The sequence below is a fragment of the Colias croceus genome, chromosome 1 (assembly GCF_905220415.1).
Source record: "Colias croceus chromosome 1, ilColCroc2.1".
In the NCBI taxonomy this organism is placed as follows: domain Eukaryota; kingdom Metazoa; phylum Arthropoda; class Insecta; order Lepidoptera; family Pieridae; genus Colias; species Colias croceus.
The window spans coordinates 7611916-7633688 of NC_059537.1; the positions used below are offsets into that span (position 1 = coordinate 7611916).

General features: G+C 33.0%; 3 protein-coding genes across 4 annotated transcripts; all 3 read right to left on the reverse strand.

Moving 5' to 3' along the window:
- Positions 1-2841: 2841 nt before the first annotated feature.
- LOC123697405 (trafficking protein particle complex subunit 8) lies at positions 2842-10929 on the reverse strand. Of its 2 annotated transcripts, none has more exons than XM_045644023.1 (19): positions 10646-10929; positions 10365-10526; positions 9997-10282; positions 9752-9908; positions 9563-9647; positions 9394-9488; positions 9101-9286; positions 8912-9012; positions 8547-8795; positions 8190-8472; positions 7740-7925; positions 6422-6731; positions 6047-6338; positions 5794-5929; positions 5507-5717; positions 4897-5114; positions 3880-4664; positions 3688-3802; positions 2842-3046 (listed from the first exon to the last, which is right to left on the reverse strand). In XM_045644023.1, the coding sequence occupies exons 1-19, from the start codon at positions 10791-10793 to the stop codon at positions 2906-2908; spliced, it is 4146 nt and encodes a 1381-aa protein (XP_045499979.1). In that variant the 5' UTR covers positions 10794-10929; the 3' UTR covers positions 2842-2905. The 2 variants fall into 2 exon arrangements, with proteins under 2 accessions (XP_045499979.1, XP_045499905.1); XM_045643949.1 differs by having other exon boundaries at positions 9997-10285.
- Positions 10930-12092: 1163 nt separating this feature from the next.
- On the reverse strand, positions 12093-17614 carry LOC123692685 (carboxylesterase 1C). The gene is made up of 11 exons (XM_045637461.1): positions 17474-17614; positions 16253-16345; positions 16041-16169; positions 15636-15963; positions 15350-15546; positions 15104-15266; positions 14878-14999; positions 14557-14788; positions 14023-14161; positions 12568-12767; positions 12093-12282 (listed from the first exon to the last, which is right to left on the reverse strand). The coding sequence occupies exons 1-11, from the start codon at positions 17567-17569 to the stop codon at positions 12140-12142; spliced, it is 1842 nt and encodes a 613-aa protein (XP_045493417.1). The 5' UTR covers positions 17570-17614; the 3' UTR covers positions 12093-12139.
- A 692-nt stretch (positions 17615-18306) lies between these two features.
- LOC123693766 (protein mono-ADP-ribosyltransferase PARP16) lies at positions 18307-21507 on the reverse strand. The gene is made up of 7 exons (XM_045638981.1): positions 21270-21507; positions 19992-20136; positions 19722-19877; positions 19432-19641; positions 18902-19082; positions 18656-18823; positions 18307-18564 (listed from the first exon to the last, which is right to left on the reverse strand). The coding sequence occupies exons 1-7, from the start codon at positions 21395-21397 to the stop codon at positions 18398-18400; spliced, it is 1155 nt and encodes a 384-aa protein (XP_045494937.1). The 5' UTR covers positions 21398-21507; the 3' UTR covers positions 18307-18397.
- Between the last annotated feature and the right edge of the window lie 266 nt (positions 21508-21773).

The window sequence follows — 21773 nt, forward strand, 5'->3', positions numbered from 1 at the left end:
TTTCCGGCGAGCCCCGTGAGTACACCCATGACCCATCCATACTGCTCATACTGGCTGGAGGTACTCATCTGTAGGTAAGGTACCGTCCATTATATGAATCTGACGGGCTCGAGTAAATCCCCTCATGGACTCCTCTACTTACGTACACGTTATAATTCCAAAATGTAGTAAGCTCAGTAAGCTTATTGAATCCGTCAGGGGACTGTAGATTATATACTATAAACAGGGATTACTCCCAACAGAATCGAGATATATTTCATTCGAGTGCAATACGATTTAAATTTTAACACTGAATTATGTATCTACCTAATAGGTATTTACCTTAGGTATTTACCTACTCTAGACAGTTACGACAGCGCACGTTTAACGCTTTGGTTGAAAATGGAATTATTGTTTCGAAAATTTCGATCTACTTCAATAATGCCATACAATCTGAATAAAAATTCGAATTGGTTGCAATGTAAAATTCAAGAACGAGGTTAAATCAAAATGTAATACATTTTGGTGGCCATGTCGTTATTGAGCACGAGCGCTTGGGTAGTGCTAGCAATATTTTTTTTTTTTTAATTTACCACATTTTAATAAATTCTTCACAAAAGTAGTTAAAGTAGCGCTATCCAATTCTTAATTTGAGTATTGCTCAAATCTTATTATTATGTACCATTGCATACAAGTATATAGGTATGTCAAGTTGCAACTGCAATGGAGTATCTAAATAGGGAGCTGTTAAAAATAAAAGCAATGTCAGGTATAACATAGAAATCTTGAAATCAGAATAACAACCATAATAAGTGATAATAACGAGGTACGAAATAGACCCATAATACTGTCTAGAAATTATATTTTATTATTTATCTTTTGTTTAACATGCCCTAAAATATATTATGTAATTATAATGATGTTTATTACTTACCACACCCCAAAATGAGTAAAAACTGCTGACCACTTTGTATACTTTTGTAATACATAATAATAATAATAAATTATAATTTACCATAAACATCTAACACCCCCTATACTTTATTTTTTTCGCTTCTATATTTTATGGGTATTTAAACTTTCCATAGAAAACCAGAGGATCATTATGGGCAATTTAATAAATAGTCGCTTTTAATTTTCCACTATTTATACATTTACATTAAAAATCAAGCGTATCTTGATACCCTGAGTGAGAAAAAACCTTTAATATTAACTATTCTATGGCAATCGCCCAGCTTTCTTGCAATATATGTATACATACATATTTTTATAGCCTATAAAATTCTAACGACGTCTTACATAAAATCAACTGCTTGCCTTTTCTATTGAACAATGAACATAATATAATATCATCCAGCGAATTCTCACGTGTAATTTTAAAATTAAAAATTCTACTACTCATATTAAAGAAGTGTTTTGTGAAGATGGATTGACGCTTGATGTAGGTACTTTCCCACACAACTAAACAGATTTAGTTGACATTCATCCGAGAGTCGAGACCATAGAAATCTAGTAGCAAGACACTAGAAGTCGTAAGCGCGCGTGACCTTGTCGCCACTCAGGTGACTTTCAAACCATCAGTGCGTTCGTTGCTGTTCAGTTGTTCTCCATATTACTTGCTCTGTGTTGTTCTCGAGAAGTATTTGTGTAAACATGGTGTGTTTCAACATTTCCCATTGCGAAAATTATAAGTTGTAAATTGTAATTATATTAATAAAGGAATAACATTTCATCGTATTTTTTTTAGAAATAATGCCGTTTTTCCCTAAAATTATAGAATACTAGCTGTGTCACGCGGTTTCACCCACGTGGCTCCGCTCCTGTTGGTCTTAGCGTGATAATATAATATAGCCTATATTACTCGTGGATAATGTAGCTTTCGAATGGTGAAATAATTTTTAAAATCGGTCCAGTAGTTTATGAGCCTATTCATTACAATCCAACAAACAAACAAAGTTTTCCTCTTTATATTATTAGTGTAGATTTACAAGTATTACGAATGTCAACATATAAATCTAAATAACAATGAATGTCACAGTCGACCGATCTTATGTGTTTAGGTTCAAAGCTTAGTTCAAAGTTATATCTATTGAAAATTAACGCCCCCTGTTGTACAAAAGCCGATTTTTTTCGTATTGGAGCAAAAAGAAACAAAACGTCTCATGTACGGTCTAGGGATGTTATTCTAAAATAAACCGTAAAATCGTGCGTTGGGATACATATTAAAAAGTTTTGAATTTATTTAAGTTAGTTTTCACTAAAATCAAGCTGTCCAAGTGCACACTTTACTTGTGTGTACTGTTTATTGTGTTTAGCTATCGGTTTAAATGTGTTGATTTTGGATTTGTTTGTGGTTTTCATACTTATTATGACATTATAGCAGTTCTAGTGTCTTGTTATTTAGATTTCTATGGTCGAGACGCTCAATATAGCATTACAGGCTGTATAATATTTTTTAAGGCTCCAAACCTCAAAAGGAAAAAACGGAACCCCTATAGGATCATTTTGTTGTCCGTCTGTCAAGACCCCTTTTCTCAAGAACGCGTAGGGATATCAAGCTGAAATTTATATTGAATACTCAAGACTAAGGTCCCTTGAAGCTGCGAAACAATCTTTTTTTTTTTATAAGACAACGCAATGAAAAAATACAGCCGTTTATGCTACAAATTTTTGCAAATTTGGACATTTGCAATCAAAACCTACAGGGTACTACCCCTGTACAAAGAATATTATAAACGAACTACGAAACTAATAAATTTGATATCATCTTTTTGGAACATTGACACTCATTTAAATAAAAATGAATCTCATTTGAAAATAATTGCTTAAACCTGATCTAATTAATGAAAGAAAAATCCTTGGTAGTTAAAGAAACAAATAATATATTTATATAATAATTATCATTTGAAACAATGAATAACATAGCTTATGCAACTTGCTTAACAATTAATAAAGATGTATTATTGATAAACTGTGTTGTTGCTGTGTTGCCAGTTCCGATGATTGTAGACACAGAGAAAGCAGCACCAACCGTGTATGTTCCTGGGGCGGCACATAGCGCTTGAACCTATTTAAATAGATTTAAAATAATTATGTATTTACATTTTTTGACACAAAAGATCTTAAGACAAGGATTATAGTGAAGTACTAGCTTCCGCCCGCAACTACGTCCGCGCGGATGTCGGTCTTCGAGTGGATGGTTTATTTCTCCATTTTGAGTAACTCTGACAATGACATCTTATAAATATCTATTGGACACAAATACGGCTAGGCCTATAATAATATGCAACGTGTGTTCGCGGTTCTACATAACAACGTCTATGGATATAACTGAAAAATTAACATTTTTTTACGTATTTTTCCAGGATAAAAAGTATCCTATTTTACGCCCAGGATAGTAAGGTATAATTATACCAAGTTTCATCGAAATCGAATCGGTAGTTTTCACGTGATGTCTTCACATATAGACAGACAGACAGACAAAAATTTTTTTAATCATATTTTTGGGTTTGGTATCGATCCAGTAACACAGGGGGTGTTACTGGATTTATTTTTTCAAGATATTTCAAAGACTGCTATTTATTTTTCAAGATATTTCAAAGAAATCTGTCAATCGAGACTATTACGTATCTATGGACTTTGCAACAGATTTATAAAAATCCATTATAACAATTGAATTTTGCAAGTTTACAAGGACAAATAAATTACCTTTATGCAGCGTGATTCAAATTTTTCTAAAGACACGTTCAGGCCCAGTTCCTTAGAATCGGCTGAAAAACCGTTGTTCAGAGCTCCAGCCCAACCAAGAATACCAGAAGATTCTCTGTTAAAAAAGGCTTTTTATAAACTTTTGCAATGAACTTGATTGAGAATTTACTGAATAATTAATAATGTAATTACCTATTTTGCTGTTTTAACATGTCTATAAATACTTTAACAGGTACTCCATAGCAATTCACTATATTAATAGCTATAGGTATAATACACAATTTTCTGGCTTTAAAGTTGTGATCTACATAATTCGAATGTTCTAATCTTAAAATAACGACATTATTTTTTTCGCCTTTAACTTTGCTATCCCTTAAGATATCCACTTTACTCTCAAAATCATCTATTTGTACGGTGTGATCAACGATTTTTTCTCTGTTTCGAGACAAAGTTTTATTAAAGCAATCCAACCAGACACAATGTTGACCAACTGTCTTTCTTCCACTTTCCTTATTGTAAGCATTCCATCTGAGAATAAGCATAGATTGAATCATTCCAGTTCTAATTTCATGATGATTAGGAGAATCAAAATTATCTAATAGAGAGGGCACATAATCTGTTACAAAAGTGGAATATGGTAAAGTTGACTGCACATTTTCAGGCACTCTTTTGGAAACTTTTAAAGATGATTGCTCAACTCGCCCTTCTGGTAGCTCTTCAAAAATTCTAACAGCTTTCATTATAAGATGTAATCTTTCGCGAGCTATCAATAAGTTATCGACATCTAATGCCGATGTTATGTGGTTTAATTTCCATTGTCTACTCAAAAGCGACACTTCCAATACTTCAAGAGATATGTTTTCCTCTTTTTCATTGCTTATATTTTTTACTTCAACAGCAAATTGTATGTTTTCCATAACTTTTCCTTCGAATGAGCCTAGACTTTTACGAGGCGTTACTAATATTTCTACAACATCCTGTAAAATATAACATTTTTAAATTAATTCTATAGAGTCAAGTACATCATATCGGAAAACAATTGAGCATAAAATAACATGTGGCGTGAACAAAAATTATGCGTCTTTACATGCAGATGATTTTATTTCGAAAAACGTGCTAAAAACGTTCGAAAATATCATTATTGCATTCGCAATGCACGCCCAACTTTTACAAAAATTGGCACGCTTCTACCATCCTTTCAAAACGCACCTTCGTAGTGAATCGAAACATGTGTCGCAGCAGTCGATAGGGGCGTGCCTTGAGCCCGGTTTCATAGTACGCGAGCAGATAGAGCGCGGGTGCGTTACTGTTGGGGCGCAGGAACAGGGACGCCGAGGCGCCCGCGCCCGCGCCCGCCGCGCGGCTGACGGCCACCACGCGCCGCTGCGCCGCCTGGCTCCGCAGGGATGCACGCGCGCTGCGCTCGTCTTAATACAACTAGATTAGTAATTTGGATGCATACACAGGAATCCATACTAATATTATAAATGCGAAAGTAACTCTGTCTGTATGTCTGTTACACAATCACGCCTTTAACTACTGAACCAATTTGCATGAAATTATTCGCATGAAATTTGGTATAGAGATATTTTGATACCCGAGAAATGACATAGGGTACTTTTTACGCCGGGACATAGGGTTTTTATTTGAATGCGCGAGCGAAGCCGCGGGCGGAAAACTAGTACATATTATATATTCCTGTGCAGTTATTATATTAGCAGTAAGTTTCATTAGTAAAATAAACCAAATTCAAAAGTGTATGTTATTGTAGATACAATAAAGCCTTCTTTAAAAATAGTTGATATAATTTCTAGAATACCTGTATATTCTGGTGGATCTTTATACCGATCTTCATACAGATATTTCAAAGAATCTCCCTGATACTCCGATGTTACCACCCGCATGCATTCCGGATGCGACACTGCTACGTGCAGATTCTTCATAACAGCCGGTCCAACATTACGAAACTCTATGTCTATCGTCATTAATTCTCCACTTATAACTTCCGTGTTCGTCTCGGTAAATGTCATCTGCAATAATTAATATCAAAAAATGTATAACAAAATACGATAAAAGCAAGAACACTGCAATTGATTTGATATTCACCTGTAAACAAGGGGCTGGTTCTATAACTGTTATGTGTAATCTTTTATCGCATCCATTTATCTGTTTCTGAATGTCTAATTTTCCCATTACAGCTACACTATTACCATTCTCTCTACCTTCTCCAGCATTAATTAACCTAAAAAGTAAAAATATTATAACGTTTGTGAAACCAATAATATGCCCAATTTAATATGCCCAGTTAAATACGAATACATATTTTCATATTTCCTGCAGTGTACTATAAAATACTTACTTGTAAGCTAAACCTTGTATGTCCAATTGTCCTATTTTTAGGGGTGTAATGGTAAATGTGACCATCTTTTGACATTCACCTTCCAAGAGTAAATTCGGTATCTTTTGTCCATGTATCACATGACTCTCCAATATGTGACCTGCTGCAATGCTGGATTCATTATTAAGGAATTCATCTTGAACGGATTCTAATACTTCTGCATTTGGCGTGAAACGCCATAATAATTCCATATCCTTTAAAAGCAAGGATACCTTCAAAGGATTTTTTAAAGTTACTGCAATATGTATTGGTTCTGAAAATCAGACATTATAATTTATAAGAGAAGAAATAAAACCAAAAATATATGATAATAGCTTTCATGTGTCAAGGCATTACCTCCTTGCGGTACAATTGGATTACTGTCTGTTTTTTGAGTATACAAATCAAAAGTGGGTTTGAAAATCATAGGAATACTGCCTTGTGCCACTTGGAGAAGTGCTTCTTCAAGCTTACTCCAGTATGCATTATCCGTTTGAGAAGTTTCATTTGAAAGATTATTAAATGATACTGAAGTAGCGGGCGACCGACATGGCGATGAAAGAGGGGCCGGCCCGACACACAACACAGCTATGTCTTCACCCACTAATAATGGCACGGGTAAAGTTGGTAAATGCTCTTTAAATTCCTCAGATGAATCTACCCATTGCTGGAAATTAATGTTATGTGCATTATAATATTTATACCAATAGAATTTGAATACAACAAATAATGAAAAATTTAGATACTCATGCAATTTTTCTTGTGTCACACATTCCAATAAACTCGAATTTTTCATAAATTGAAGGCACCAATTTATTAAACTTTAGTCGTAAATAATAAATATATAGGTACAAATCATAAATTGCTATAAAAATAATTTATTTGCTACATTTTACCAAGTAGGTAGTTCATTTGTCAATAAAAAAATAACAACTGATGATGTAGAAAAAAAATTGGTAGTAGATATAAGCAAGCAAAGTATTATAAGCAATAACTAAATAGTAATAAGAATATTAAGCTTTTTCATAACGAACAATAAATTGAGGTATAGTTATTAATACAATGTGATTTTGGTAAACATTATGGAAAATTATTTACTCCTTAAAATTAATAAAAACTGAATAATAAATCACAATATGTACCACATATTATAGTTATAATATAAGTTGTCTGTTGTGTTGTAACCATGTATGATTGCAAATAAATGATTTGATTTGATTTTGATTTGAAATAAATGAAAAGAGTTTGTGCAATGCATGTGATAAATGATTTTATTGCTTTAATTCAAGATGTTCTTTTATTACTCATCAAAATCTTTCTAGGGCATCAAACTTAAATGTAAAAATATAAAACTGCATATACCACCAGATCTATTTTAATACTTATATGAAGGAAAGTAAGAAAAGTTAATTACAAACTTTGCAATAATTATTAATTATTATATATTTTATACCATTAATTTTAATGCTATAAAAACCTTTCACATAAAAGTTAGATAAATTGCGAGAAATGTTCGTTAGATTATTTTACTTCTTATTTTTAACCGACTTATTATTTACATATCTTTATTGCACACACACTAAAATAGAATAAAAAAGAGAGAGAAAGTACAAACAGCGGCCTTATCGCGTACAACGTAAGGAGAGATGTTTGCTGGATAAGAGGCTGCACAAACCTGGTGAGCGAGCATGAACTCCCGCAGGAAGGCGTCCTGCTGCGGCGCGGGCTGGTGGCCGGCGGGCGCGAGCGGCGCGGCGAGCCAGCGCGCGGCCTCGCGCGGCATCTTCAGCGCGCCCGCCAGCCGCCCCAGCGCGAACTGCACGTGGTCCGTCGAGAGCCGCCACCCGCTCTCCGCGTAGATCTACAGGTTTTACACTCTTTATAAGCAACGGTCAAGGAAATGGAATAAACAATATATAGATTCTCAATACTTGTTACATTATTTGGGTTGTAAGACATAAATAAAGTGCTGTTTTTGTGTTTTTAGAATTAGTTTTGTTTGTATTTTATGTATTTTGGCAGCACAATAAAGAGTATAAATAAATAATAAATTAAATTTAAGTTAATCAAAACTCAAGTTAAGAGACAACTTTGCTTAATGCTGTAGTTAATACTAACTACTAACCTGATAAGCTTGTTTATAGCAACGATAAGCGTGTTTCTTCTGCCCAGCTTTTGAAAATCGATGGCCGGCAAGAACCATGTGGAATGCGTACTTTCTGCACATAACTCTATTGCTAGGTCCTAATAAAAAGCAAAGAGCGGCTTGTTCCAACAACATGGCACTCCTCAAGTCACTGTCTTCCGATGTCATTCTAATAAGTTGCTTTGCAGCTTCACCATACATTCCATAGTGAATTAGACAGGGTACGGAGAGTAAGGTAGCTCTCACAGCATACTGTACCATTCTTAAAACAAATATGAAATGTGAGTTTTAACTAATGACTATATATTAAGACTCTCTTAAAATCACCAAACCTACCGACAGGTATTCAAATAAGTAACTATGCTTTCTTCTATGTAGCCATGAGTTTTTCGATTCGCATCTCCAGCCATAAAGGCACTTATAGCTGCCATTTCAAGAGCACCAGCGTAACAGAGCCAAGCACTGTCAGCGTAAAATTCTCTTTTAGCAGTATGATAGGTATCAAAAGCGCGTTGCCATTGACCACATAGAAACCAAAGATCTCCCAGCCTCCGTAATTGCAGTTCTGGACAGTCGCTTGAATATCTGTTTAAATTAATAACTTATTGTAAAGACAAATTCTACAAAAATAAACTTACAAAAGAAATACATGGAAACAATAATAATTAATTATAGAGATGAGGAAGAAATGTCTAACTCACATAACAGTATTGTTTACTGTAGTTGTACCAGATTTGCCAGTAGTGAACCACCTTTTGGTGGCTGACAGTAATGATCTGCTTACACCTTTTTTATTTGCTACCTGAAAATTAATTTCATATTTAAAATATTTTCATAACCTGAATTAATTCCAAAAAACTTAAAATAATAAGTAATTAAATCCAACATACTATTTCTGTGAGTTGAGCAATTTGTTTTTCTATATGTGGAAGTAATGCTTTATATGCATAATCCTGTAAATACTTTTTTATAGCCTCAACATCCTGAGGGTTGAGAGCTGCTCCATGGACTTCTGAAGTATCTATAGCTCTTCCAGTTACATTAACACTCTCTGAACTACCCGAAAACGAGTGTGTCTAAAATAATCCAAATATTTGATTATGATAGGGATTTATATTTGATTATTTTAAAATTCATATTAATTTATTAAATAATTTAATAATTCAATGTAATCAAAAAGTACCTGTAGACTGTTAGCGTTGTCATAGACATCATTTTCATTTGTGGTTAATGGATGTGCACCTTCTTGTACAGTGGGGGAATTTGTGGGATTTTCCTCTATAAATATATACAATATTGTTTTAATAGGAATATTATATTGTAAAATTATAAATATTTAATGAAGTACCTACCTGGTGTTGAAACATTGCCTGTAGGAAATTGTGCCTGTGAATCTTGAGTAATAGTTAAGTTTGTACTTGATGATGATAAATTAGTCTGAAAATGCATTCATTACAATCATCATATTATAGTGGCATAAAAATTATATGTATCAAATTTATTTATTAATCATCTTATAGAAAAAAAAAATCTATTTGTACCATTGCAATGTTTGATGTATCTGAAGGTGTTTTGACAAAATTAGCCCAGTAGTCTACAGGTAATTTAGCATCCTGTGCCTGTCTAGAATTGATTGTCAACATAAAACAATTAGTAGCACCAAATGTTTGCTTTAGTGTTTCAAATGCTAATTCTGCTCTGTAATATAGGTAATAAACATAAATTAAGATAATAAGTCACATAATAGCAATACAATATTGAAATAAACTGCTATCCTATAACTTACTTTTCTTTAGAAACTAATGAATTATCATGCAGTAACAGATATGACTTCAGAACTGCATTATTAAACCATTTTGGTAGTTTAGGTGGAGTGACATTTTGCAGCTGAGCATATTGTTGATTTAAGACATTATATGTATCTACTATATTCTCTTCAAGTGTTGTTGCAACAATTATACATGACAAAAAGTGTTTGGTGAATTCATGATCTGATGGAAACTGAACTTCAAAGTATGTTTCCCTCCAAGCATCAAACCATGGAGTCCCTTGGGGTACCTCAAACCGGTGACCTTCTATTATAAAGTTTATAATTATAATTAATATCAGAAATTTTATAAAATACTTGATAATCTATTTTAGACTGTAAATTACCAAAATTTTGTGGAGTAGTTTTATCCTCATAATTATGCAAGACTGCATTATTAAGTTGTCTTCTAGCCTCTGTTGGTTGAAGTGGCTTCCAATTAACATCTCTTATTACCAGTTTCCAATTTTTAACAGTGCATAAATTGCCACCCGGTTCACGAAACTGGCCTGAAAAGTAAATATAAAAAAATATATAAATATACTTTTTCAAACCTTCTGGCAATAAGTGGTAGTGATTACTAATACTTCCTATCAGTGGTAGAAAAAATAAAGATAATTTCACTTGCCTTCCGAATTAAGCGTTGCAAAAGGTTGTAATAATTCGGGAAATGATAGATTATTCTTAGATACAATATTTTCAACCTTAGAACTACATAAAGTTGCAATTAATGGAGAGAACGAGCCCTGTATAAATTCCTGGGGCGTTTTAGTCATGATTACATACAATTATTAAGCACTAAAACAATATTATTTTATTAGCATGGTCCTAGGAGATGCCTTTTCTTTAGATATATTTTTTATGTTTATGCTAAACGAGATTTATTTATTTTTATTTATGATCAAACATCGTCTTTACAAATTGCAAAGGAATCTATTTTTTTTGCGTTTTTTTTGTCTATAACATGACAGTGACGTGTATAGTTTTTAAATGAAAATGAATGTTTGGGATATGATGGCATTGATACTTGCGATTTTGGTGTAAAATATGAAAATATGCATATAATACTAGCTTACCGCCCGCGGCTTCGCACGCTTTGATTTAAACCGAATAAATTATATACATACTAAAACCTTCCTCTTGAATCACTCTATCTATTAAAAAAAACCGCATCAAAATCCGTTGCGTACCTAGTTTGAAAGATAAGCATACAATAAGGGACATAGGGACAGAGAAAGTGGCTTTGTTATATACGTGGTGATTATTTATTTAAGTAATATGTACATAGTTTACAAAGCTTGAAAAGGAAAAAAAATCAAAATGAAAGCTTTAAAAATACTCGTCAATCATATAATTTAAACCTAACCATCATTATTTTATGCTAATATTATAAAGCTGAAGAGTTTGTTTGTTTGTTTGATCGCGGTAATCTCGGGAACTACTGGTCCGATTTGAAATTAGGTAGTTTTTTTTAAATATATAAATATTACCTACATTGTATTTGTGAAATAATAAGACAAGTTTTCACGAAATTCGGTATAATTAACCAAAATCTTGGTTATTTGAATTTTTTCACCTAAATCTTGAGGTTATGTGAAAAAATTGTATTCATAAAAGTTGTAAATCTTTTTATTACCCACAACTTTGCCATTCAACTTTTTTCCATAGGACTAGATTTATTTGAAATCGAGATAAACCACATTTTATTGAATTTTTACCCCGAAAAACCTTAAATTTGCATAGGATGCTTAAACTGTAAACGTATGAATAATACTAAACAGTATTGGTTTATTTTTAAGTAGGGAAAATTAAGCCCTGCCATCCCACGAGTTTTGACATAAGTTTTGCTGAAAATTTTATAGAAAATACTAGCTCACCGCCCGCGGCTTCGCCCGCTTTCTCTAAAACTATTTGAGATTTAAACTATCCTATCTCTCAAGTTGGATCGAACTGCACATGGTGTGTGAATTTTATTATAATCGGTAGTGGTTTAGGAGTCCATTGAGGACAAAGATTGTGACACGAGATTTATATATATTAAGAATAAACACATAACTATTGCAGGTGATATTTATTTGATTTTGTATGTATTGTGTACAACATAAATGTTTACAAATTTTAACTAATACGCTATTTGAGAATCAATAGATGAGGGTCGATAAGATCGTCTTCTGTGCAATAATAAACCACTAGCAAATAAAAGGAAGAGCAATGTAATGGAAACTCCACACATGGCAAATATTCCACCTCGTAAACGGCTTTCACCTGAAAAAAAATAATGTTATTAATTATATAGGTTAAAACATTACTGAATGAATTGATTGACTAAAACATTTTATTTTTATTGAATGATACAAAGTTACAGAGAAGAGACATATAACCGAGATAGCTTCAGGGACACAACTCATATTAATTATTATGTGTCTTGAAATAAAGGTACCTATTTAAATAAAAAAAATTAAACGTGACTCATTTTTATGGACGGTGTAACTAGTAGTAGGTAGGTAGGTAGGTAGTAGTAGGTAGTTTATGTACCTAAAGTATACATACCTTGATCTCCTACTACCTTTTCTGAATATTCCTTAGAGGTTACGAAAGAATTAGCAAGTCGTGGTAAGTATTGTGTCCAAAATGCTACATCTTTTTGGATATTTTTGAGACAACAGCGTGCTAAATTTCTATCGCATATTTCAAATACATTCTTTTCATTAACCGTAAAACGACGCCATTCGTCTTTAGTACTTGGCGCACTGAAATTAGAATAAAACCTTCATATTGAGTATATCTACATATTCTACTTAACATAAAAAACATTAATCATGGTGCATTTAAGGTTCTCATTCATTAACCGACTTCAAAAAAAAGGAGGAGGTTATCAATTCGGCCGGTATATTTTTTTTTTTTATGTACTTAAATTTACACCGATTACTCCGAGGTTTCTGAACCGATTTACGTGATTCTTTTTTTATTTTCGATGCGGGATGGTGTCGAATTGGTCCCATAAAAATTTTATTCGGATAGGCCCAGTAGTTTTTAATTTTTATTTTATGAGCATTTTTGTCTGTAGGTATTTGTAAATTTTGCAAGTGCAAGTTTGAAGTCGGTTGTTTTTAACGCAGTTATCACTTGTTTTCGCTATTCGCCTTTTGACTTGACGATCATATTTAAATTCAACGTAGTACCTAATCGTACATAATATGAATTCAGTGCGAACCACTGTTCACATATTATGGGTCTTCCCTTTGATGTCCGAAACCAGTCTTAACACGAATACGAATAGGTACGCGATTCTTTAAGCGAATAGCGAGTGCACTGTATACGCTTGTTCGTTATTTGACTCGCTTTTCGCATGAATGTGTAAATCGAGGTGTAAATAAAATAATTATGCACCAGTAGATTTAAAGGTCCATTCACACAGACCATCTCAGATAGGAGAGCAGATTTTTGTCAAGTTGAAAAAAGAGCTATAAGTATTTTTTCATGTGTACTGCTTTTGTCACTAAGAATGTTTAAACGCGCTTGGTACCTATTCGAAATAATAAGAGGAGGAGACCGGCTCCGAACGCGTCCTTTTTCTTGTACGCGCAGTCATTTAGTCTCCGTTTCGTAGACAGAGAAACTATTCTTTGTCTATGCTCCGTTTAGTTGTTGCAGCTCCGGTTCGACCGACTCCAATCGTATACGATCCGGTCTGTGTGAAAATAAAAATGTGCGCCGATGCTCTCGAGCTGGTATGTGTATATGGACCTGTACTTTTAAGAATTCATGATAATTCAATTTAATTAATAATAATAATTAGGTGCAGGTTAAAAACTAACATTGTATTAATAGTGCAGAAAACATATTTTTAACGTTCGTGTTACGTGCAAATCCTGTAAAAAAAATGTCAGTTTTATTCTATTTTAACATGCACAGGTAGACAAAAAGGTCACGTAGCGTAGGTAGGACACTGTGGTAGGACATGTAAGTATTTTTTTTTGCAAAGTAAAACATATATATATTTACCCAAATTTCACAAAATTAATTATGTATCGCCTATAGTTCGAAGAAATATATTTTTCATCATTAGAAGCAGGTCTTCTAGCTACTTGTAGCATCATGGCATCGCCTAGTAATGCAATAAGATCCGTCCCTCTCATGGCACCTGCATTTTTTTAAATATTAGTCTACTTACTAGCGGATATAAATGCGATTAAGTCGCTTGCGTAGGACTGCAGAGGTAACATGTCGTGAATCAAATTAAATTATTAAAAAACTATACTTAACACTGAAATACATTAAAAAAAAATACATATAATCATATATCCCTATAAGTCTATTATACCTATATCATGTAGATCTATTTTAACGTCAAAGAACGACCGGTAAAGAAAGGGAAAATTAAAATTATGTATAGTAATATTAATGTGACTTTACTTGATCGTTATAATGATAAAATAAAATAATTGACCTTAGCTGTTCATTACTTATAAGTTATAACCATAAAATGCACGACAAGTTTTCGCAGAACATCCAAATATTTATAAACAACTGACATACCTGTTATATTAAGACGATTTCCGTGAAGATCTACATATGATGGATGCGAATAACGAAAAACATATGTACGTGATACTAAATTAGCAATTTTTTCCGCTAGCAAAAAGCTTCCAACACCCCAATTCACAACAGTGTCCATAGTGACGAGAGCTACTAGAGCATCAAGAGTTCCCTTATCTGACCCTTGCTGCAATAGAGATGACCAATACTCCCAACGTACCGCTTCATTCAACTAAAAAAAAATTACATACATTTTTTAAATCGTCGTACTTACCTACTTAGTGTTAATTTTTCGTCATATCAGCGAACATTCAAACTTACCAGTCGTAATGATTCAGGATTATTTAATGATAAAGCATTAAAAATATCAGGAAGAACTTTTTCCATTGTAAAATTATATATCTGTTGAAAACTTTTTCTGGAAAAACTTTTAATACGACTGTCTGTAAATATAAATAATGTATAATTTAGTTATTATTTGTTAAAGCAGAGTAGTTGTAACATTTAAGTTTAAATTCATTTAAATGTTCGTTATTTTAATACAAACCCTGAAGATCTAAAGCTTCAAGATCCGTAGTTCCAAGCATTACGTCTAAGGGTATATTTGACAATTTCTTCAAGGCTGTCGCCAAAGAATAAGGTAGATATTGTACTGATTCTGGTAAAAAATTATCGGGCGTGGGTTGCATGAGCTTGTTCCAGGTATTATTCTAAAATTAAGAATTATATAATTATTATTAAGGAACAGAACAGCGAAAATTGATCAAAAAAAATAACTATAAAAATCAAATACAGAAAATATTTTCTCGATTTCTTCTATGGGTTTAGTACGCATGCAATGCAACATCTCATGGTCGTTTGTATTATTCAAACATCCTAATGATTCTGCAATCATTTGAGATATCTTCTTTTTATCTACTACATTATCCTCTTCATGTATTGCTCTCCAAATATTTCGAGGAGAAATAATAATCACTCTATGGAACAAACCTGAAAAAAATCACCACCATAATTTGTATTCATTGCGATTTTGCATTATTAGATATGTATGTATAGTATAAGTAGATAATAAATATTACCCGCAGAACGAGGTGAAACTATGTGATATAATACGCTATCAGCGCCTGCCGAGTGGCCAAAAAGAGTTATCGATGTCGGGTCACCACCGAATGCTGATATATTTTCACGAACCCACAGTAGAGCCATATACTGATCCAGCAACGCAAGATTACCACGAGCTTCAACAGTCTTTAATGTAAAGAATGACAGAATATGTAAGCGGTAAGCTACTGTAACAACAACCACTCCTTCCGCTGCTAATTCCTGACATGGTAAATTCAAACTACCACCTGCCCAAGAGTCGCTATAAAAGATTACTATGACAGGTTGCAATTGCCCGTCTGCATGCTACCTAGAAAAAAGGGAAAAATGTAAGCTGAATCCTTTTCCAAACCAGTAGGATATTTATATGAAAAAATTCAAACCCTTGATGTCCATATGTTTAGGCATAGACAATTTTCAGTGGAATCATTTCCATCCTGAATCTGAGGACAACTCGGAGGCATTCGATGAGCAAAATAAGTTTTTTTCCAACCCGTATGTCGCTCAGGAGGCTGTTAAAACAAATATTCAAAATAATTTAACTATGGCTTTACCTTTTGTATTTTTTATTACCTAAGTAATAGAATATACTTACTGAAAATCTTAATCTCCCAACTGGAGGCGTTGCATAGGGAATTCCATAATATATTTCGATAGGAGATGCAGAATTTTCCATAAATGCCTTTATCTATAAAAAATAATACAAAAAAAAAATATTTTTGAAATAACACTGGTCTGCAAAGAAATCCTCCTTTGAATAAAAATATGATAAACATGGAGATCTTAACATGCTGAATCTAGATCTGCTTTCAGTTTTTTTGTATCACGTCTAAATTTTTTTTTATTGTCGTTTTTAAATACCTCAAAATTCTGTATTGTTTAGTAGTCTCTCTTGCAATAATGCTATTTTATTCGGTCTTTATGATATTTTTCATCACAAAAATGAATTGAATTTATAAAACTAGAACGATATCTACTGAAGACATTATTTTTACACTAATTTGAAGGGAACTTATGGGCTTCCGTAGTTCTCATCACGACTCCGCTGCGCTCAGTTCAAAGTAAAGTTTTAAGGTGACGGTTGATGATTTTATCCTAATAATTTGGTAAAATTTTTATATTGTACTGATATATTGATGAAAATTTGTAAATAATTTCAACCATAAAGCAAAATTGAATCACGTGTTATGAATTTTTAAACGACGCAACATCGAAAGCGCGAGTCTTTAGTGTGGTCTCTAGGGACTGCAAATGCGGGAGCTTAGATAAGACTTAAATTATGAAATTAAGCAGACTAAAGCTGTAAAAAGAGTATCCGGTGACCACTATGAAACATTTCACCAGAAGTTTGAGAGGAGATACGGAAAAGCTAACTGAAAATATAGTAAAATATAGATAATAAGTTGGCAGCAAAGATTGATGATTTTACTTGATCGATTCGTCGCGAAACTCCTTATAAAATATTAAAAGAAAAGAAAACTACTAATTGAAACAATGTATATAATGTGTAATTATATTATCTTATAGTTTTTAATAGTTTTCTTGACATTATTTGTAATATTCAAACCTAATTATTAAAATAACGATGTATTCTTAGAACAAAAAAATGGGTTTCTTTCTAATTAAACTACAAAAAATCTAGACGTGATACAAATTTTTTAAAACTTAATTTCTGTTCAGAAGTATCACTTCTATAATAATCTTGTGCAAAAATAAGAAGGAGCGCGAAAAAAAATTTTTTTGCAGACCAGTGTAATCAGTGACTCGACGTATCACTATGTAACATACTATGAAATAATATAATGTATTTACTTACCCCTACAACACGACCTTGAATTAAATTCGCGACAGGATCTTGTGCATAAACACGCAACACTAATAAAATGTATATTACAAAGATATGATGGAACATTATTATTTGATATACAAATTCAGTCACAAGTACACTTGAGGATGCGTTTTCATCAACGCTTTATTTGATCAAAACTAATGCGTGAGTATGAAAGTTTGCGTTTCGGATGGACATCCGTCACAACAAAACATGTACCTCTACCTACAATGAATGTTCTCCGTTGCGTGAAAATAATGGATATTGCTTTTGTCCCAAAAACAATTCAAACATTCACACTCGACAAAAGTGAAAATGTATTCATACCTAATATTGCATAGACCTAATCCATCGAAAGACAATTTTTAGTACTAAGTATATTATAAAATATTACCGAACTGGTTCATAAAATGCTAAACAATATTAGGGACCTAACTATCTCGACATAGTTAATCTATACTAATATTATAAAGCTGAAGAGTTTGTTTGTTTGAACGCTAATCTCACAAACTACTGGTCCGAAAATTCTTTCGGTGTTAGATAGCCCATTTATCAAGGAAGGCTATAATATATCATCACGCTAAGACCAACAGAAGCGAAGCAATGCGGGTGAAACCGCGGGGAGCAGCTAGTTTATAATATTTTGTAATTTTTTTTTTAGTATCCAGCCTATTTAACTAGAGACGATTTTTTCCAAGAACCATTTGTATTTGAAAATGGAATATTTCCCAACAAAAAAAATTTCAGTTCCAGTTAGTCCAGGCTGTTTTGAACTCGCTACAAAATATATATCCTAGAAATGATATGATCAAAACATAATAATGAATTATATAAACAACAATTATTATTCAATGGCCATGATGAATAGAAATATGACAAAATTACAAAAAATTTGAATAACATCAGAAACTATCACACTTTGACGTTACTGAGTGCTACATCGATTTTCTTTAATAAAATTTTGTAATAGTAATTAACGGGTTGATTATTGGCAAATCCAATTGTCGCTAGCATTAGACCATAACCAAGAAGGATAGAAAACAATTTGTGTCTCGTCAGCCATTCTCGAAGACCGCCAGCTGTAAGCAGGAGTAGTAAGTATTAAATGGCATTAAAAATTATCTTCGACAAAAATGTATATTTGAACAATAAAGATTACATTATTTTTACCATTTCTATTGGAGTTTGCTGTAGGAAACCGCAAAGAAGCAGGTTGTTTAGCGTATACAAGTAAATATCGCACTCGAACCAAATCACAGTTTGTAACAACATAATGTGCCGTTTTCGTGTCTAAGCTTTGGTCTGCATTTCCTTTATCTTCTTCATAAATTCCATCACCTGACGATTTGCAGAGTATTTTTTTTTTTAATTTAACCGTTATTTTACTATTTATTTACGTTCCAAATGTTATATTACCTTCATGAGAAACTGGTTTTTGGTAATTAATACCATCAGGAGCATCTATAACCTCACAAAGGGCAACGCATGATAAATGTCCACCGATGCAGCTAGCACCCCATCCGAACCCACCATGGCTATAGGGCAAACTTATGCTCAGTTCTGGCGACAGATATACGCCATTGCCCAGTAATGTTGTCTAAAATAAAAATAAATCGTAATATTAATTTAAGTTTATAACGAAACATAATATTATATCTTATACATAAAATAAAATGAATCGCAAATTAATGTGTCGATAAGTTCAAAACTCGAGAACGGCGCGACCTATTCGGGTAAACTTTTTTACGTTTTTATTAAAGGCACATGGAACATGGAACTTGAAACATGTTACATACATATAACATACACGTGAAGGATTCATAATATGGAGAGCGCAAACACGAAAAAGGGACAATAGGGCAGAGCAACGTCTGCTGGGACACGTAGTACCTACTTACATATCTAAAAATACTTTTTTTGTTTTTTGAAATTACATAATTAAATACCTTATTTAAGTGTTGTTGAATACCGAAATTAAGAATAGTATAGAAATTTTCCAAACGATTGCCGTGGTATGCGTAAAAAACTTTATGGTTTTTTGATAATTCCTTCCATTTAATTTCTGAATTCGATTTTGAGGAATAAACTACTTGAAACATAAATTGTGGCTTCGGTGCAGGCTTCAAAGAATGTGCGTTAATTAAAACAGCTTCATGCTGGAAATTGAAAAATTGGAAGCTTGACCCGTATTCCTTTTTTAACTTATTAAAGTGTGTTATGATAAATCTCTACCAACCGATTCGGGTAGCACTGTTTTCAAACTTGGTTCTTTTAACCTAACAAGAACATAGAATAGAAGATCTATAATGTCACTCAGATTACCCAAATTATCGAGGTTATCTAGTTGTTGTAATACCAAATCCAGAGCCGGTACATCCGTAATGACGCTAAGCTAAAAGTGACAATGGAAAAAAACTTAGTCTATTTATCAATTTGAATTAACGTATCACTAGTCACTACGGATCATTACTTAAATATTATAAGGTATTAATAAAATTATACAAACTAAGTCATCCATATCTTTCACGCCATTTTTCATGAATGCGGGTGGAAATGGCCTTAGACAACTTTCATATCGAAAGCTAAACGCTGCGGCTACAAAAAGACTCCATTTTATATCAGCCGCTTTAAAATCTTTCTCCAATACTAATCTGTGAATATTAGTTCGTTTACTATAATTGATTTTGAATTTAGTAGGCTTTGAGATTTTTTTTTGGACCATCTGATGTTTTCACCACCGGCGTCCACCGTCCTTGCCGGCCTTTTATGGACAAATAAGCTTTTTTCTAGAAGGCCCCAATGTCGTAACTTTTTGGGAACGCCGCAGGTGGCAGATTATTCCAAAGCTTCACCATACGCGGAAGAAAGCTGCGGGTGAAGCGTACAGTGGTGGAGCACCATAACCATCCAGATAGTCTAGATGTAACTGAATTTTACGCCGAAAAAAATTAGGTAGGTAGGTAGGAGTAGATCATTAATTTGGATATTTGTGTATAGGGAGGGCTACTACAGCTAAACCGGCCTTATTGGTTGATATGGAAAACTAAGTATAGTGCATAATTCGATACCAAAAAGTTCGTTATTTTTTTAAATAATCGAAATTGATATTTAACATATCGGGACATTTAAGCATTCTATACTATTACAATCATAGCGCTCCAGTCATACTTTGGTCCTGAGAGAAAAACTTATCTCATGGCGTATGGCTACAAAACTTTTTACAATTTCAAATAACATTAAAAAAAATATTTATATTATGGACAACAATACAATGCGTATTATTATTTTATTATAAACTAGCGTCCGCCCGCGACTCCGTCCGCGCGGATGTCGGTCTTCGCGTGGATGGTTTATTTCTCCATTTTGAGTAACTCTGACAATGACATCTTATAAATACTATTGGACCCAAATACGGCTAGGCCTATAATAATAATACGCAACGTGTGTTCGCGGTTCTACAGAACAACGTCTATGGATAAAACTGAAAAAATAAGATTAATTTTTTTCTACGTATTTTTCCAGGATAAAAAGTATCCTATTTTACGCCCAGGATAATAAGGTATACTTATACCAAGTTTCATCGAAATCGAACCGTTAGTTTTCACGTGATGCCTTCACATACAGACAGACAGGCAGACAGACAGGCAGACAGACAGACAAAAAATTTTTTAATCACATATTTGGGTTTGGTATCGATCCAGTAACACCCCCTGGTATTTATTTTTTCAATATTTTCAATGTACAGAATTGACCCTTCTACAGATTTATTATATGTATAGATAACCTTAAATGAACAGCTTTCTTTTCTAAAGAATCCAGTTTTGCTTGGTTGTTATCTGACAAAGTTTCAGATGTGGATGCTAGATTGCAATTAGTAGCTGTATCCGATAATGCTTCTGGTTCTCCATCCATATTTGTTCGAAATCACGTTTACGATTATAACTGTGTTATTGTGATAGACATAATTTTGAATATTTTAAATATATGCGGTAAAAATATAGGGAAATTGTACGGGATGTATAATATCTGTCAAATTTTTAAAATCAATAAGAACGTAACAACCAGTAGCAAAGCAGCACTATGATTTTTGTTGAAGTATTTATTCTCCAAATGATATCTTATTGTGCATAGACTCATGTCCAAAAACGTTCCGTTTAAAAGACTGGTTATGTTTCAGAAAGCATTTAGGAAAAATTAATATGTTGTACGTGGAAATTCATTATTTTAATAGTTAAATTAAATTTCAAAAATAAAGAACCAAATGACTTGTATCCAAATAACCAACTGC

Excerpts from the sequence above, each read along its gene's own strand:
- LOC123697405 (XM_045643949.1), bottom strand. The coding sequence starts at position 10,793 with ATGACTAAAACGCCCCAGGAATTTATACAGGGCTCGTTCTCTCCATTA. Across the intron at positions 5,930-6,046 it reads ATACAAGGTTTAGCTTACAA|GTTAATTAATGCTGGAGAAG; the intron begins GTAAGTATTTTA and ends TTTACTTTTTAG. Across the intron at positions 3,803-3,879 it reads ATGTTAAAACAGCAAAATAG|AGAATCTTCTGGTATTCTTG; the intron begins GTAATTACATTA and ends CTTTTTTAACAG.
- LOC123692685 (XM_045637461.1), bottom strand. The coding sequence starts at position 17,569 with ATGTTCCATCATATCTTTGTAATATACATTTTATTAGTGTTGCGTGTT. Across the intron at positions 14,789-14,877 it reads ATCCTGAATCATTACGACTG|TTGAATGAAGCGGTACGTTG; the intron begins GTAAGTTTGAAT and ends ATTTTTTTTTAG. Across the intron at positions 12,283-12,567 it reads AAAGGTAGTAGGAGATCAAG|GTGAAAGCCGTTTACGAGGT; the intron begins GTATGTATACTT and ends ATTTTTTTTCAG.
- LOC123693766 (XM_045638981.1), bottom strand. The coding sequence starts at position 21,397 with ATGGATGGAGAACCAGAAGCATTATCGGATACAGCTACTAATTGCAAT. Across the intron at positions 18,824-18,901 it reads AAAACCAGTTTCTCATGAAG|GTGATGGAATTTATGAAGAA; the intron begins GTAATATAACAT and ends GCAAATCGTCAG. Across the intron at positions 18,565-18,655 it reads AGCAAACTCCAATAGAAATG|CTGGCGGTCTTCGAGAATGG; the intron begins GTAAAAATAATG and ends TCCTGCTTACAG.